General features: G+C 37.7%; 1 protein-coding gene across 3 annotated transcripts in view; it reads left to right on the forward strand.

The window, feature by feature from the left end:
• LOC309958217 (phosphatidylinositol 3-kinase regulatory subunit gamma) overlaps nucleotides 1–14,816 on the forward strand; it is a gene marked incomplete at both ends in the record, with an annotated part of 81,155 nt that overhangs the window by 44,311 nt on the left and 22,028 nt on the right. For all 3 annotated transcript variants that reach the window (XM_082833916.1, XM_082833917.1, XM_082833918.1), the window contains 4 exons: nucleotides 2,502–2,610; nucleotides 4,745–4,843; nucleotides 12,824–13,004; nucleotides 13,396–13,521. In XM_082833916.1, coding sequence (XP_082690042.1) covers nucleotides 2,502–2,610; nucleotides 4,745–4,843; nucleotides 12,824–13,004; nucleotides 13,396–13,521 — 515 coding nt within the window. The remainder of the gene's footprint in view (nucleotides 1–2,501; nucleotides 2,611–4,744; nucleotides 4,844–12,823; nucleotides 13,005–13,395; nucleotides 13,522–14,816) is intronic.

A 14,816-nucleotide genomic window follows, 5' to 3' on the forward strand; every position in this document is an offset into this window, starting at 1 on the left:
AAGCCACGCTTGAAATTGAAGACTCAATACAAGCTTTTTAAAAAAAAATTATTTATTTATTTATTTATTTTTGGCTACATTGGGTCTTCGTTCCTGCGCGTGGGCTTTCTCTAGTTGCAGCGAGCAGGGGCTACTCTTCATTGCAGTGCGTGGGTTTCTCATTGTGGTGGCTTCTCTTGTTGCGGAGCACAGGCTCTAGGTGTGCGGGCTTCAGTAGTTGCGGTACATGGGCTTAGTTGCTCCACGGCATGTGGGATCTTCCCAGACCAGGGCTCAAACCCGTGTCCCCTGCATTGGCAGGCGGATTCTTAACCACTGCACCACCAGGGAAGTCCCAATACAACCTTTTTATTATTTTTAAAATTACTTAATTTATTATGTGTGTGTGTACAAATATACATTTTTTTAGCCTTTATTTTTTTTTGAATTTTATTTAATTTATTTTTTTTTATATAGCAGGTTCTTATTAGTTATCTATTTTATACATATTAGTGTGTATATGTCAATCCTGATCTCCCAATGCATCACACCACCACCACCCCGCCACTTTCCCCCCTTGGTGTCCATACGTTTGTTCTCTACATCTGTGTCTCTATTTCTGCCCTGCAAACCGGTTCATCTGTACCATTTTTCTAGGTTCCACGTATATGCGTTAATATACGATATTTGTTTTTCTCTTTCTGACTCACTTCACTCTGTATGGCAGTCTCTAGATCCCTCCATGTCTCTACAAATGACCCAATTTCGTTCCTTTTTATGGCCAATACAACCTTTTTAACAAAGAAAGTATTAGTTGTAACAAAACATAACTATTCATTCTACAGATTATCATTTTTCCTAATATGACCACTAAATATAGAGCCCCTATTAAGTTTTTTTTTAGAAAAACTGACACAGTAATGCAAACTACATTTCCTTTCTCTTTACTAGTAATAAACTATGACATCCATTTGACAAAGCACTACCCAACCCTACCAAAGTCATTTCTGCAACCTTTGTAACTCAAAATTGACCATCTTTTACACTTAATCTGTCTCCTGTAAGGAATGGATGTAAATGGTTATGTCAAGTGCAGAAGTCAGTCTGTGTCAATTGGTGTGTATTTTATATTGTGTTCTTAAATTAACACCAGAAAATGAAAAATAAGTACTCTTATGTGAATGAAACATACCCTTTGATAGTTATCACAAAGGCAGAATCAATTGATTTTTAGTCAGGACTAGTGTCTCAATGTCCATTTCTTTATTAATACTTTTTATGGAAACGTGTTAAAGGCATAGGTATAAACGCACACGTGAACAGCTTACTCCTCTCCCAATAACCACTTGCCTGGCCTTGCTCCTCCTTTTCATGGGATCAAGCTACTGAGCCCTCAGCTACAGAGGCTGTGGTGCCTAGTCAGTATTTTTAAATAAAGCAGATCTCATATCATCCTTTTCTGAAAAATGAAGTACAGAGAAGACTATGGAAAGTAGTGAGAAAGAACATACTGTGAAAAACAAAATACCAAAACCATAGGATGTGATGTTCAAATTTAGAGAAGAGCTGGTTCATGATAATTGTCAGTAAATCATAAAGTAGGGGGCAGATTGGGCCAGGACTGGAGAGGCAGGAAGGCCAGGGAGCCCCAGTGCGCCTGACAAAAGTGGGCATGCTCCAGATGGACAGTCTAATTACGACCATCATGGCAAACATTTTCACAAAGCTGTAAACTCTTCAAGGCCAGGGACGGTGGCTTACTCAAGTCTGTATCCCCACTTCTTATCACTTTCTTGCGCATGATAGACATTTAATACGTATTTCTGGGAACCAGGGAACTGAGCTGAATCAGCTCACTGCTTTCAAAGCCATTTTGGATGGTGTCTATTCATGCAATTCATTTACTCCTCTGCCTAAGGCAGGGATGACAAACAGACTTTATCTCACTCTGATGGACTGATAATGGATGCCTGGAAGCATGAATGACACAGATTTTGAGGGGACTTCCTTGGCAGTCCAGTGGTTAAGACTCCACGCTTCCACTGCAGGCGCATGGTTTCAATCACGGGTTGGGGAACTAAGATCCCCGCAGGCCGCGCGGTGGGGCAAAAAAAAAACTGCATAAAGAAAAAATGACGTGGATTTTGAGACCAATTCCTGGCATGGAGGAAAGGAGTGCCGCTCATTCACAATGCCACCTTGAAAGAATGGTGGCACAGACATTCTCTATTCCCCACCCCTGGTCTAGGAGAAGGGAATCCAACGAAAAGCTAGTACTTTATAAGAAGGAAGAAAACGCAAATAGCTCAAATATTTCATTTTTTCAGGCAATTATTAGTAGAGTTCTAAAAGGACTCTTTCTTTGGCTAATGTTTAACATTTAACATAAAATAACTCTTAATTTGATTTATAATTATTTGAATCTTAGTGTACATTGGTTAATGAGCTGTGTTTGACTGAGGAAATTAGAAAACAAATAATAATTTACATCTACAAAATAATAATATTCATTTCTCTTCTAGCTCTTCCACCAAAGCCACCTAAGCCAATGACTTCAGCCATTACAAATGGAATGAAGGACGGTTCTGTTTCTCTTCAGGATGCAGAATGGTACTGGGGGGATATTTCAAGGTAACTAGAAGGGTACTATAATTGAATGAAGTTTAAAAAAATAATTTTGAGATTATGAGTTAAAATAAAACATTTTTAATGCCCCACAAGTTGTCATTTAAAGATTACCATTTAAAAAATTGTTTAGGAGAACCTTTCAAATTTTCTAAATGCTTTTCTTCCCACAAAAAAAGTGACAAGAAAATCTTTCAATTATGGCTGTGATTATTACTTTTAATACTGTATTGAGGATAGACTTCTGAATAAATGAAACCTATACATTTAGGATAGGTGCATGTGTTTTAGGACAAAAGATATTTATCTGTACTTAATTTTCCTTTTCTGTTTCTAAGGCAATGGTTCCACAATCTTTGCATGCACAAGAGTCATGGGGTAGGGTCCAGGAATCTGCATTTATAACCTCCCCAGGTGATTTTTATGCACACTTCATACACCTCCTTTTGAGAAACAGGACTCTAGTATAGATTTGCTTTTTGGGTAAAATGTGGTTTTGGGAAGCTTTGAACTTACAGAAGGAAAAAATATATATGTATATATATTTTAAAATTTGAACATTGTATTTTCTTGTTCTTAAAAAGTCCTATCTATTTCTGCCAAGTCAGATTCCAGGTTGCTTCTATATTGCTCAATATGCTTGTCCTTCTCTTTCTCTTGTCTGTTCTCTCCCATTACAAAGTAGCACTCATTTCTTTTTTTTTCCTTATCATTTTAACCATCTTTAAATATACAGTTCAGTGGCATAAAGTACATTCACATTATTGTTCAACCATCACCACCATCCGTCTCTGGAACTCTCATCTTCCCAAAGTGAAGCTCTGTACCAATTAAACACTAACTCTCCTTTCCTCCTGTTCTCCCCAGCCCCTGGCAAGCATCATCCTGCCTTCTCTTTCTATGAATTTGACTATTCTAGGTACCTCATATAAGTGGAACCATATAACATTTGTCCTTTTGTGTTTGGCTTATTTCACTTAGCATAATGTCTTCAAGGTTCATCCATGTTGTAGCGTGTGTCAGAATTTCCTTTTTAAGGCTGAATACTATTCCATTATATGTATATACCACATTTTTATTTATTCATTCATCTGGACATTTGGCTTTGGTGAATATTCGGATTGTTACAGCTTTGGGCTATTGTGAATAATGTTGCTGTGAACATTGGTGTATAAATGTTTGTTCAAGTTTCTGCTTTCAGTTCTTTGGGTGTATACCCAGAAGTGGAATTTCTGGGTCATATGGTAATTCCTTATTTAATTTTTTTTTTTTTTTTTTTTTTGTTGTACGCGGCCTCTCACTGTTGTGGCCTCTCGCGCTACAGAGCACAGGCTCCGGACGCACAGGTTCAGTGGCCATGGCTCACGGGCTCAGCCGCTCCGCGGCAGTGGGATCTTCCTGGACTGGGGCACGAACCCATGTCCCCTGCAACGGCAGGCAGACTCTCAACCACTGCGCCACCAGGGAAGCCCCTCCTTATTTAATTTTTTAAGGAAGACTTAATATATTTCATATTCAAATTGATCAGAAAATTTAAATTTTAGCAGTGTACAATAAAAGGATCTGTTATATTTAAATACTATGTAATTTATATTTTAAGACCATGTGGTTCTATAATTCAAGTTTCTTTTATGCTCTACCATTTTCTTTGAGTCTTCTAGTGTTGTTCCTTAAAGGCCTAAACCAGCTCTGCAGAAGGAATTTGTTATCAGTATAAATTCAAATTGGAGAATATTATATTAAAGGCTGTGAACTAAGTAAATTATCCACACTCTGATCTGACCCAGCTGCCACTGTTGCTTAAACTTAATCTTCTTTCTAAACAGCTGTTGTTTTTTTCTGAAACTCTACAAGTTCATACCTGCCTAAGGAAGCCCTAAAGGCTTAATGGAAACACTATTCCCTACAGACAGTTGAAACCTGGAAGAGTTCAAAAATCAAATACCCTCCTTAGATTGCATAACACCAAAAGTCAAAACAGAAAGAAATATCTACGGGGAGGAACTAAATGACCTCTGGCAGCCCCCATGATTCTATAACCTTAGACGTACCTACCTCCCAACTAGTCTTAGTGATAATATGTGAGAAGAACAACCAACACTTACATTTTTTTCATTTTTCCTATAATTCTGTTCTTCAGGGAGGAGGTAAATGACAAATTACGGGACATGCCAGACGGTACCTTCTTGGTCAGAGATGCCTCAACAAAAATGCAGGGAGATTACACTTTGACTCTGCGGTGAGTATTTTTCAGCATTTTGGCTAGGGTTCTACTAGAATTATTTATCTCTGGGTATACAAAGATTCCTGTATTTTATTTAAATCTTTACATACAAATTTTTTCATATTTTTATTTAATTTAGATACATAATTTTTAGTTTGGCTAACCGTCCTTTTTCTACACATTTAAATATTTAAATGTTATATTAAAAAGGCAACAGTTTTTATTTTTATGTAGCAATAAGACAGAAAGGCTTAAAATCCCTAAATGTAATGAGTAAGAAATATACTGTTGACCTTATGAGTGAAGGAGAGGTCATGGGCACAGCCTAAGGTTATTAATGATGTGCTGGGAATCCACCCCTCCAATAACAGACTTCAGAGAGTTAAACTCAACATAGTTTAGGCTGATGAGGATATGTAGAAGATAAAGCAATTCTCAGCCTATATCATGCCATCCATGTGGGCGTATTAGAATCTCATAACGTGGATGTATCATTCTTTATATTTACAAATATGGGATGTATATATATTTATTAAAAAACTTTATATATATATATATTTTTTTGTGGTACACGGGCCTCTCACCGTTGTGGCCTCTCCCGCCGCGGAGCATAGGCTCCGGACGCGCAGGCTCAGCGGCCATGGCTCACGGGCCCAGCCGCCCTGCGGCATGCGGGATCCTCCCGGACCGGGACACGAACCCGCGTCCCCTGCATCGGCAGGCGGACTCTCAACTACTGCGCCACCAGGGAAGCCCTATAGATATATTTTTAATTAATTAATTTTTGGCTATGTTGGATCTTTGTTGCTGTGCACGGACTTTCTCTAGTTGTGGTGAGTGGGGGCTACTCTTCGTTGCGGTGCGCAGGCTTCTCATTGCGGTGGCTTCTCTTGTTATGGAGCATGGGCTCTAGGCACACAGGCTTTAGTAGTTGTGGCTCGCGGCCTCTAGAGCGCAGTTGTGATGCATGGGCTTTGTTGCTCTGTCGCATGTGGGATCTTCCCGGACCAGGGCTCGAGCCTGTGTCTCCTGCATTGGCAGGCGGATTCTTAACCACTGTGCCACCAGGGAAGCCCAGATGGGATGTATATTTAAATAGGTTAGGAATACTGTATTAGATATTTCCACATTCAGTTTTAACAATTAACATAGCCTAAGAGCAGTAAAGTCTTGTGATTTTTTTTTAAAGGAATATCTAAATAAAAGAATAATGATAACAATAGTGACAATAACCACTTCCTTGTACTAAGCATTTTACATTCAATATCTATTTATTTATCAAAACAACCTTATGGGGTAGGTATTATTAATATTTCCATTTTATAGATGAAGTAACTGAAGCTCAACTTTGTTAAGAAACTTGTCCTAAAGACACTTAGCTTATAAGTGGCAGAGGATGAGTTCAAATCCAGACTTATCTGTCTCTTTGTTGCCTTTCCAGCCTAGTATCTTTAGGAAAAATAATCCCATATTTTATGCTAGAAATTTGGGGTTTATATCAGTTTCTAGTAAAGACATTAATACCTTAGGACTTCAGTTGTGCTGAGGAATAATTAGTGTTCTACAGTGATTCATTCAACTTAATTTTTTCCCATTCCAGTCAGGCTTCTGTCTCTACGACTCTACACGGACAGCTAAACCAATGGCCACTTCTTTCTTACCTTACCTGACCTCTTAGCAGCATTAGTCATAGACACTTCTTCTTAGAAACAGTTTATTGTCTTGGCTGTTGTGACATCACCCTCTCCTAATTTCCTTCCTAACTCCTTTGCTCAATATCCCAGGGCTCAGAATTGGGCCTCCTTTTCTCCATTCTCCCAAGGTGAGCTTGTCCTCTCCCATGGCTTTAATATACAGCTTCGTGGTGATGATTCATAAACCTTATCTCCAGCTCTGACCTCCTGAATTCCAGATGCATATATCCAGTTGCTACTTAGATAACTAGAGGACATACTAATTTTAATATAATCAAAGCAGAATTCTTGATTTCTAATGCATCTCCTCTACCCAGACTGTTTCTCTTCTAGTCTTTCCTTTTTTCAGAAGCAGAACCACGATCTCTACAGTTACTAGAACCACAAATCTTTTTTTTCCTCCCTTTCCCTCAGCCTCACATCCAAGCTATCATTAAACAAGCCCTGCCAACTCTACCTCCAAATCTACATCCATAATCTCTTCACACTTCTCTACCATCCAAATCTAAGCCACCATCTTCTTGCTTATATTTCATAGTTACCTCCTAACAGATTTGGATATGTAGAAAGTTGGGAGAGAAGGTTTGCAGGATTAGGTAACAATAGGAACAAAGATATGAAGGTGAGGAACTATAGAGTCCTGTTCTGTGAGATGCAATCCCATTTGGCTAGAGGGTAACATTTGAAAAGAGGAAAAAGCAGTAGGGGATAAAAGGTTGGAAAAGGGTCATGTTGAAGAGGGCTTTGAATTCTAAAATTTGGAGTTTGTGTTTATTATCATAGGAGGGGGAACCATTTCATTTTTTAAAAAAATTTATTTATTTTTGGCTGCGTTGGGTCTTTGTTGTTGCACGTGGGCTTTCTCCAGTTGCAGCCAGCAGGGCCATTCTTCGCTGCAGTGAGCAGGCTTCTCATTACAGTGGCTTCTCTTTGTTGCGGAGCATGGGCTCTAGGCACGTGGGCTTCCGTAGGTGTGGCACGTGGGGTCAGTAGGTGTGGTTTGCGGGCTCTACAGCACAGGGTCAGTAGTTGTGGCGCACGGGCTTAGATGCTTCGCAGCATGTGGGATCTTCCCAGACCAGGGCTTGAACCCCTGTCCCCCGCATCGGCAGGCAGATTCTTAACCACTGTGCCACCAGGGAAGTCCCCCATTTCATTTTTTAAATAGGGAAGTTATATGATCAGACCATATTTGAATAGAAAAAAATAAAAAAGGATAGAGACTAGTAAAGAGTTAAAAGGCTATTATTAATTGAGAGGGAATGATCATCCAGAATTAGATTTATTCTTTAATCATTTAATATTATTGAGTGCCCACATTGTTCTAGGAAAAGAAAATGATGGACAAGCCAGACATGGTCTCTTGTCTATAGTGTTTATATTTGGGAAGGGGTATTAGTGGGGGAGAGGGAGACAAAATAAACACATAAAAAAGAAATGAGGGAGTTCCCTGGCAGTCCAGTGGTTAGGACTTGGCATGGCCCTGGGTTCAATCCCTGGTTGGGGAACTAAGATCCCGCAAGCTGCGAGGCACAGCCAAAAAAGAAATGAGACTGAATCACTTTGTTGTACACCTGAAACTAACACAATATTGTAAATCAACTTAGTTCAATAAAAAAAAGAAAAGACAATTTCACAGTGTATGAAGTGCTATATAGGGAATACATAAGGTTATCTGATAACAGAATATGAGGAAAGGGAATTTCACATAGTTTTCAGGAGGGCCTCTCTGAGGATATGACTTTGGAAAACTGAAGGATTAGAAAGAGCCAGCCAGAAAAGTGTTCCAGGGAGAGGGAACAGAAAATGCAAAGACACTGATTTTGGAAAGATTTGGTGGATCCAATGAATGCAGAGACTGCTGTGCCTGGCTTCCAGTGTGAACCACAGAGTGGTAGGAGATGAAGTTGAAAGTGGAAAGAGCCCAGTGCAGAGAGCCTGATGAGCCATGGTAGGGAATTTGAAATTTATTTCTAAGTGCAAAAAAAATTAATAAAAGGTTTTAAGCAGGAAAATGACATGATTGAAAGATTAAATGAACTATTACGTAGGATGGTGGCTCTAGGAATGGAGTTGAGGAATCAAAGTAAGAGGCAATGTGGAGCTAAGAGCTAAAAGAATTTGATAATAGAAAAGGTATGAGGCTGAGGAGGAGTTAAAAGTGACTGGTTTGACCCCTGCGGGGCTTAGAATGAATGTGCCATTTATAGAAATAGGAGAGCCAGGAGCAGTTGATTTTTAGCTGCTTCAGAACTTCCAGGTTAAAAAATATCTAGAATATGGCTAGAAATTTAGGTTTAATGCTTAGGAGAGAGTATAGGGCCAGAAAAAGATTCAGGTACCATCTATATAGAATAATTGGAATTTTAAAGAAAGAGTTTATTTTGGAAAAAATGGGTAGAGGCTGAAGGCAAATTTTTTTAGGGAATAACTGTGTTTAGCAGCAGGATGGAGGCAGAGAAAGAGCAGTCTAAGAGTTGAGAGAAAAGAGTAATGTCCTAGAGGTCATGGGAGTATGAAATATTAAGAAGGAAGTGGAGATGGAGGGAAGGAAGGGAGTAGGGAAATTTCAGTCACTGCAAAGAATCTGAGCCTGGGATAGAGGAAGTGAGCAGAGTCTGAATTTGGTGACCCTCAAATGAGAGGAATGAGAGTGAAGTCAGACTGCAGAGAGTAGGTGATGAGAAAGTAGAGGTTTTTCAATTCAGTAACCATTTAAAAAAATCAGCAAATAGTATTTATTATAGAAAATCTGGGTAGTTAACAAATCTTTAGGAATCTGATATATGCCAGGCATTGGGCCAGGTGCTAGGATATAAGAAGGAATAGCATGATTCTTCTGTTCAAGAAGATTACAGTGAGGGAGAGGCATAATTAAAAATCCACCACCACAATTCCTTCATGTCTTTACTTCCCTCCTTCTCTGTTTAGGGTCCATGGTCCACTATTAAAGTTACCCTTGTGAATATATCCTCTCTCCAAACTTGCTCCTCTCTCCCTTCATAGTAGTCGTCTAACTATATTCCAACACTTGTTAAATTCAACTCTCCATCTAGTTTTTGCTTATACCTGGGCAGCTGAATGTGGAGAAAAATACATCATGCTGATTGGTCTCACATTAACTTTGTGACTGCTAATCTTAAGTGGGCATTTAGTACTGCCCAGCTGAATTTGCATTTCCGCAATCCATTTACTCTCTCACTTTTCCTAGATGATAATTTCACATATTCTTTTTTTTCTCTTCAGATCAACAACCCACCTCCTTCCCTTTTAACAAGCTGCTTCCTGTTTCTCTGAGGACATGGAAGCAGTTAGAAGCCATAATTCCATCATGCTCCTGTTGCTGTAGCTGTCAACATGAATGTAAATACTCTGCCTTTTTCCTGTTCCATTCATGTCCTTGTCCAAGATCCTGTTGTGGACTGGATCCCATCCCATCCCTCTAACCTACTCAAGGACATCACCCTAGGAATTATCTTGTCCTTTCTTTTGTATCAACAGTTTTTGTCTCTCTACTGAGCCGTTCCCATCAGTATATAAACATGCTATACTGTCTCTCACTTAGGAATAGTAAATAAAGAATACTCCCTTGACTCTCTTTCTCTTTCCAGCTATTTCCCTATTTCTCTGCTCCCATTTACAGCAGTATTCCTCAAGACAGTTCTCTATAGGCATTTCTTCTATCTCTTCTTTCATTCTCTTTAATCCATTCCAGTCAGGCTTCCATCCTTACCATTCCACTGAAACCATTTTGTCAAGATCACTTAGTGATTCTCTACTTTGCCAAGCCCCAAGATCATTTACCCAGTTGATTATTTCCTCTTTGTTGAAATGCTTTTTTTTAAAATTGCTTTTTTTGGATACCATTTACTTATTAATTCCCCTCTCTTGGTTTCCTTTGTCATCTCCCTGACCACTAAACATTGGTGTACCCCAGGACTTAGAACTCGGACCTTTTCTCTTATTCAACTATGTTCATCTTCAAATAACATCTATAGGCTGACAATTCCTGATTTTATACATCTAGCCCAGAACTTTCTCCTGAACTTTAGATTCTTCACATAGGCTGCAGGATCCTCTGCTCTTGGATGTTCACTAGGCATCTCAAATGTAACATGTCTAAAACAAAATTGTTTTTTCCTCTTTAAACATGTTCCTTTTATATATCCTTCTTCACTCCAATAAATGACAGTTCCGTTCTGGCTACTTAAGATAAAAACCTTGAAATCATCTTTACCTTGTCTCTTTCTCTCATATCCATATCCAGGCCACAGCATATCCTGTCAGCTCTCTCTTCAACATATATTCAGAATCCCACCATTTCTCAGTGTCTCCACTGCTACTACCCTTGTCCAGGACACCATCATGTCTTGCCTAGATTATCTTTCCACTCTACCCCTTCCCACTTTGTATGGTCTCACCTCAACCCAGCAGCTAGAATGAGCCTTTTAAAACACAAAATAGATGATATCATTCTGCTCAGACCCTCTTGTGTTTCCCTGTCTTACTCAGCAAAATCCAAAGCCATTACGATGACCCATAGGCTATTAAATGATCTAAGCTCGTTTTATATCTTTTACTTTGTCTCCCACTACTCTCCTTTTTGCTCATTCAGCCCCAGCATCACTGGCCTCATTGCTGTGCCTGGAATATGCCAAGCTTTCTTCTACCTCAGGGGCTTTGCACTTGCCGTTCCCTCTGTCTGGAAAACTTCTCCCCCAGATATCTGCTGTGCTAGCTCCCTCAATTCATTTAGGACTCTGCTAAATGTCACCTGAACAGAGTGGTTTTCCTTGTTTAACATGTATAAAATAGCAATCTCTCCACCCCCAGAATGATCTCTTCCCTTTACTCTGCTTTATTTTTTTTCCAAAGGACTTAATACCAGTTGATATATCTAGTTGTATATTTTATATGTTCTATCTTAATGAAAAATTCTTTATCCTCTTTATAAATATGGAGATACATTCCTCATGCTGCTAAATTGGAAGTTCTGTGAGAGCATGTACTATATCTGGCCTGCTTATCATTATGTCCACTGTGCCTCATACAGTTCCTGGCACATAGTAGATGTTCAATAAGTTTTTTTTGAATGAATGAGTGCTTTTTAGCTTTTCTCTAGCAGAAAGACCAGCTTGCATTTATTGTGGGTATATGTGTGGGTATATACACCTATAGAAACTGCATATGATTAGGTGGTCCTTCTAATGTACATTTTACAGGAATAGTTCTTCATCCATCTAAACAGTGACCTTCTGAGCATTAAATTTAAATCAATCCACAGATTCAAACCAATTGTGTTTGACCTTTCACAAATCCCAGTGGTTCATTTATCATGTGTAATGGCATGGCATAAAGAGATACAGAAGCATATTTTTTCCCCATTAAGTCTGCATTCTGCTATAAGAACAGTTGAGTGGGAATGGTGCAGTATTTTGCTATGATATAATGAATACATCTGCTCTGGTTTTAGATTATACCTTATGGGACTTGTAAAACATTGCCATTTTAAGCTTTGGTTATAAATTATCTTTTAAGGGACCATTGGATATGACTCAGTAAGCAAAAGTGGTCTAAACTATTCAAGCATCAGATTACATCCATCTAATATAAATGACTCTTCAAAAGCTGTACTTTGTAAAACAGTTGAATGACAGTTGAATCATTTACATATTGTGATAGCCTAAATAAATAGTCATTTCCAAGAATTACAAGCAAATATAAAAGAAAAAATAATGTAAGGTGCTAGATTAATTACTCAGTTATAAATCATTCGAGGAGCTTAATTATGTTTGTGCATTAACAATAAAACCTTGAGTGCTGTGTTGGTGTATGTGTGACAAATGGTTATCATCCCCCTTCATGTAGAGATTGCTTCTGCTTCCCTCCACAGACACACAACCACGTATCTTTAGATCCCAAAGAGATTGTCCCTGTTCTTCCTGATATAGAATTTAAATTTAAAAATTCATTCAGAAAATAAACAAAAGATACAATTTACTTGTGTTTTGATTTTTTTTAGTGATTATTTTTGCTAAATTTGTTGATACTGGAAGCTGTGTAAGTATGCTGACCTTTAGTAACCAAGATATTTTATAGACAAAAGAAATAGTTGTAAAAAAAATATGATATTATGTATACTTCTACACACATAACATGTGCCTTTTTACCCATTCCAGTTTCATTAACATAGTAAAAACTTGTTTATAATGTAATACCAAGCTTTCATATCTCCATGTGAAAGTAGTACTTCAATAGAATGTTTTGGGAAAAAAATCTACAGTTGTTTTCTTGTTCACAGGAAGGGAGGCAATAATAAGCTAATAAAGATCTATCATCGAGATGGTAAATATGGCTTTTCTGATCCTCTGACATTTAATTCTGTGGTGGAGCTCATTAGCCACTATCATCATGAATCTCTTGCTCAGTACAATCCCAAACTTGATGTGAAGCTGATGTACCCAGTGTCCAGATATCAACAGGTATGATTACACAATTTTATTTTGGCTGTGCTGTGCAGCATGCAAGATCTTAGTTCCCCCACCAGGGATCGAACCCGTGCCCCCTTCAGTGGAAGTGTGAAGTCTTAACCACTGGACCGCCAGGGAAGTCCCATGATTACACAAGCTCTTGATAGCTAATTGGCAAGTCATTATTTAACAACATCATTTGATTCTAACTTACCAGGCTTATCAGTTAGAAAAAAGAAGAAATTTAGACGTTTAAAATTTCCTACTTAAGATTTAAGATATTTTTAGAACTTATTTTGTGGCTACTACTCCTTAATAGCTTGTTGTATGTATTTATTAACTTTATATAAAAATACTTCTGTTTATGTTTCCTATTCTTTGTTTCTTTTGTTTACCTGTATAGGATCAGTTGGTAAAAGAAGATAACATTGATGCAGTAGGTAAAAAACTGCAAGAGTATCACTCTCAGTATCAGGAAAAGAGTAAAGAGTATGACAGGCTATATGAAGAATATACCAGAACATCCCAGGTTAGTATATTTTTGTTGTTTAGGCCAATAAGTATGCAATAAGTATTATAGTTATATCGGATTTTCTATAATTTTATAATTTTCTATAATTCACCTGACAATCTTTAGCTGTCTTAATATCTTTTTTTAATTTAAAAAGTTTTTAAATTTATTTTTTATTGATGTATAGTTGATTTACGTATATAAATTCTTATATATATTTATATATAAAAATTATTTTTCAGATTCTTTTCCATTATAGGTTATTACAAGATATTGAATATAGTTCCCTGTGCTATACAGTAGGACCTTGTTGTTTAAGCTGTCTTAATATCTTTTTGTTTTTAATTGAAGTATCCTTGATTTACAATGTTGTGTTAGTTTCTGGTGTATAGCAAAGTGATTCAGTTATACATATGTATACATATTCTTTTTCATATTAATATCTTTTAATATCAAATAAACTGGTTTGAATAATACCAACTTATTATTGAATAAGTTTTCAATAGGGTATAAACACTGTGCTCCTATACATCTTTATTCCTCCCCCTTTATATCGTTACTACCACTGATTACATTTTTATACATTGCCAATTAGCATAGATTTATAATTATTGTTTTATGCATTTGTCCTTTAAATCATATAGGCTTTTATATTTACTTATCCAGTTACCTTTACCAGTATTCTTTATTTCTTCATGTAGCTTTTTTTTTTTTTTTAATATTTATTTGGCTGCACCAGGTCTTAGTTGCGGTACGCGGGATCTTCGTTGCCTCATGTGGGATCTTAGTTGCAGCACATGGGATCTAGTTCCCTGACCAGGGATCAAACCCGGGCTCCCTGCACTGGGAACTCGGAGTCTTAGCCACTGGACCATCAGGGAAGTCCCTCTTCATGTAGCTTTGAGTTACTGTCTAGTGTCCTTTCATTTCACCCTGAAGGAGTCTCTTGAGCATTTCTTGTAGGGCAAGTCTAGTGGTAACAAACTCCTTCAACTTTTGTTTATCTGGGCATATCTTAATTTCTCCTCCTTCATTCTTGAAGGACAGTACTGCTGGTTATAGAATTTTTGGTTGATGGTTTTTTTTTCTTTCAGGGCTTTAAATATGCCTACCCACTGCCTTCTGGCCTCTATGTTTCAGATGAGAAATCAGCTATTAATTTTATTGGGGGTCATTTGTATATGACAGGTTGCTTCTCTCTTGCTGCTTTCAAAATTCTCTCTTTGTGTTTTGACAATTTGACTATAATGTGAAATACTTGTTTTTTTAATATCTTTGTCTATAGTTTATAATTGTTAACTGTGAAGGGTATT

Source organism: Leucopleurus acutus (assembly GCF_964270905.1).
Source record: "Leucopleurus acutus genome assembly, chromosome: 2".
Lineage (NCBI taxonomy): Eukaryota > Metazoa > Chordata > Mammalia > Artiodactyla > Delphinidae > Leucopleurus > Leucopleurus acutus.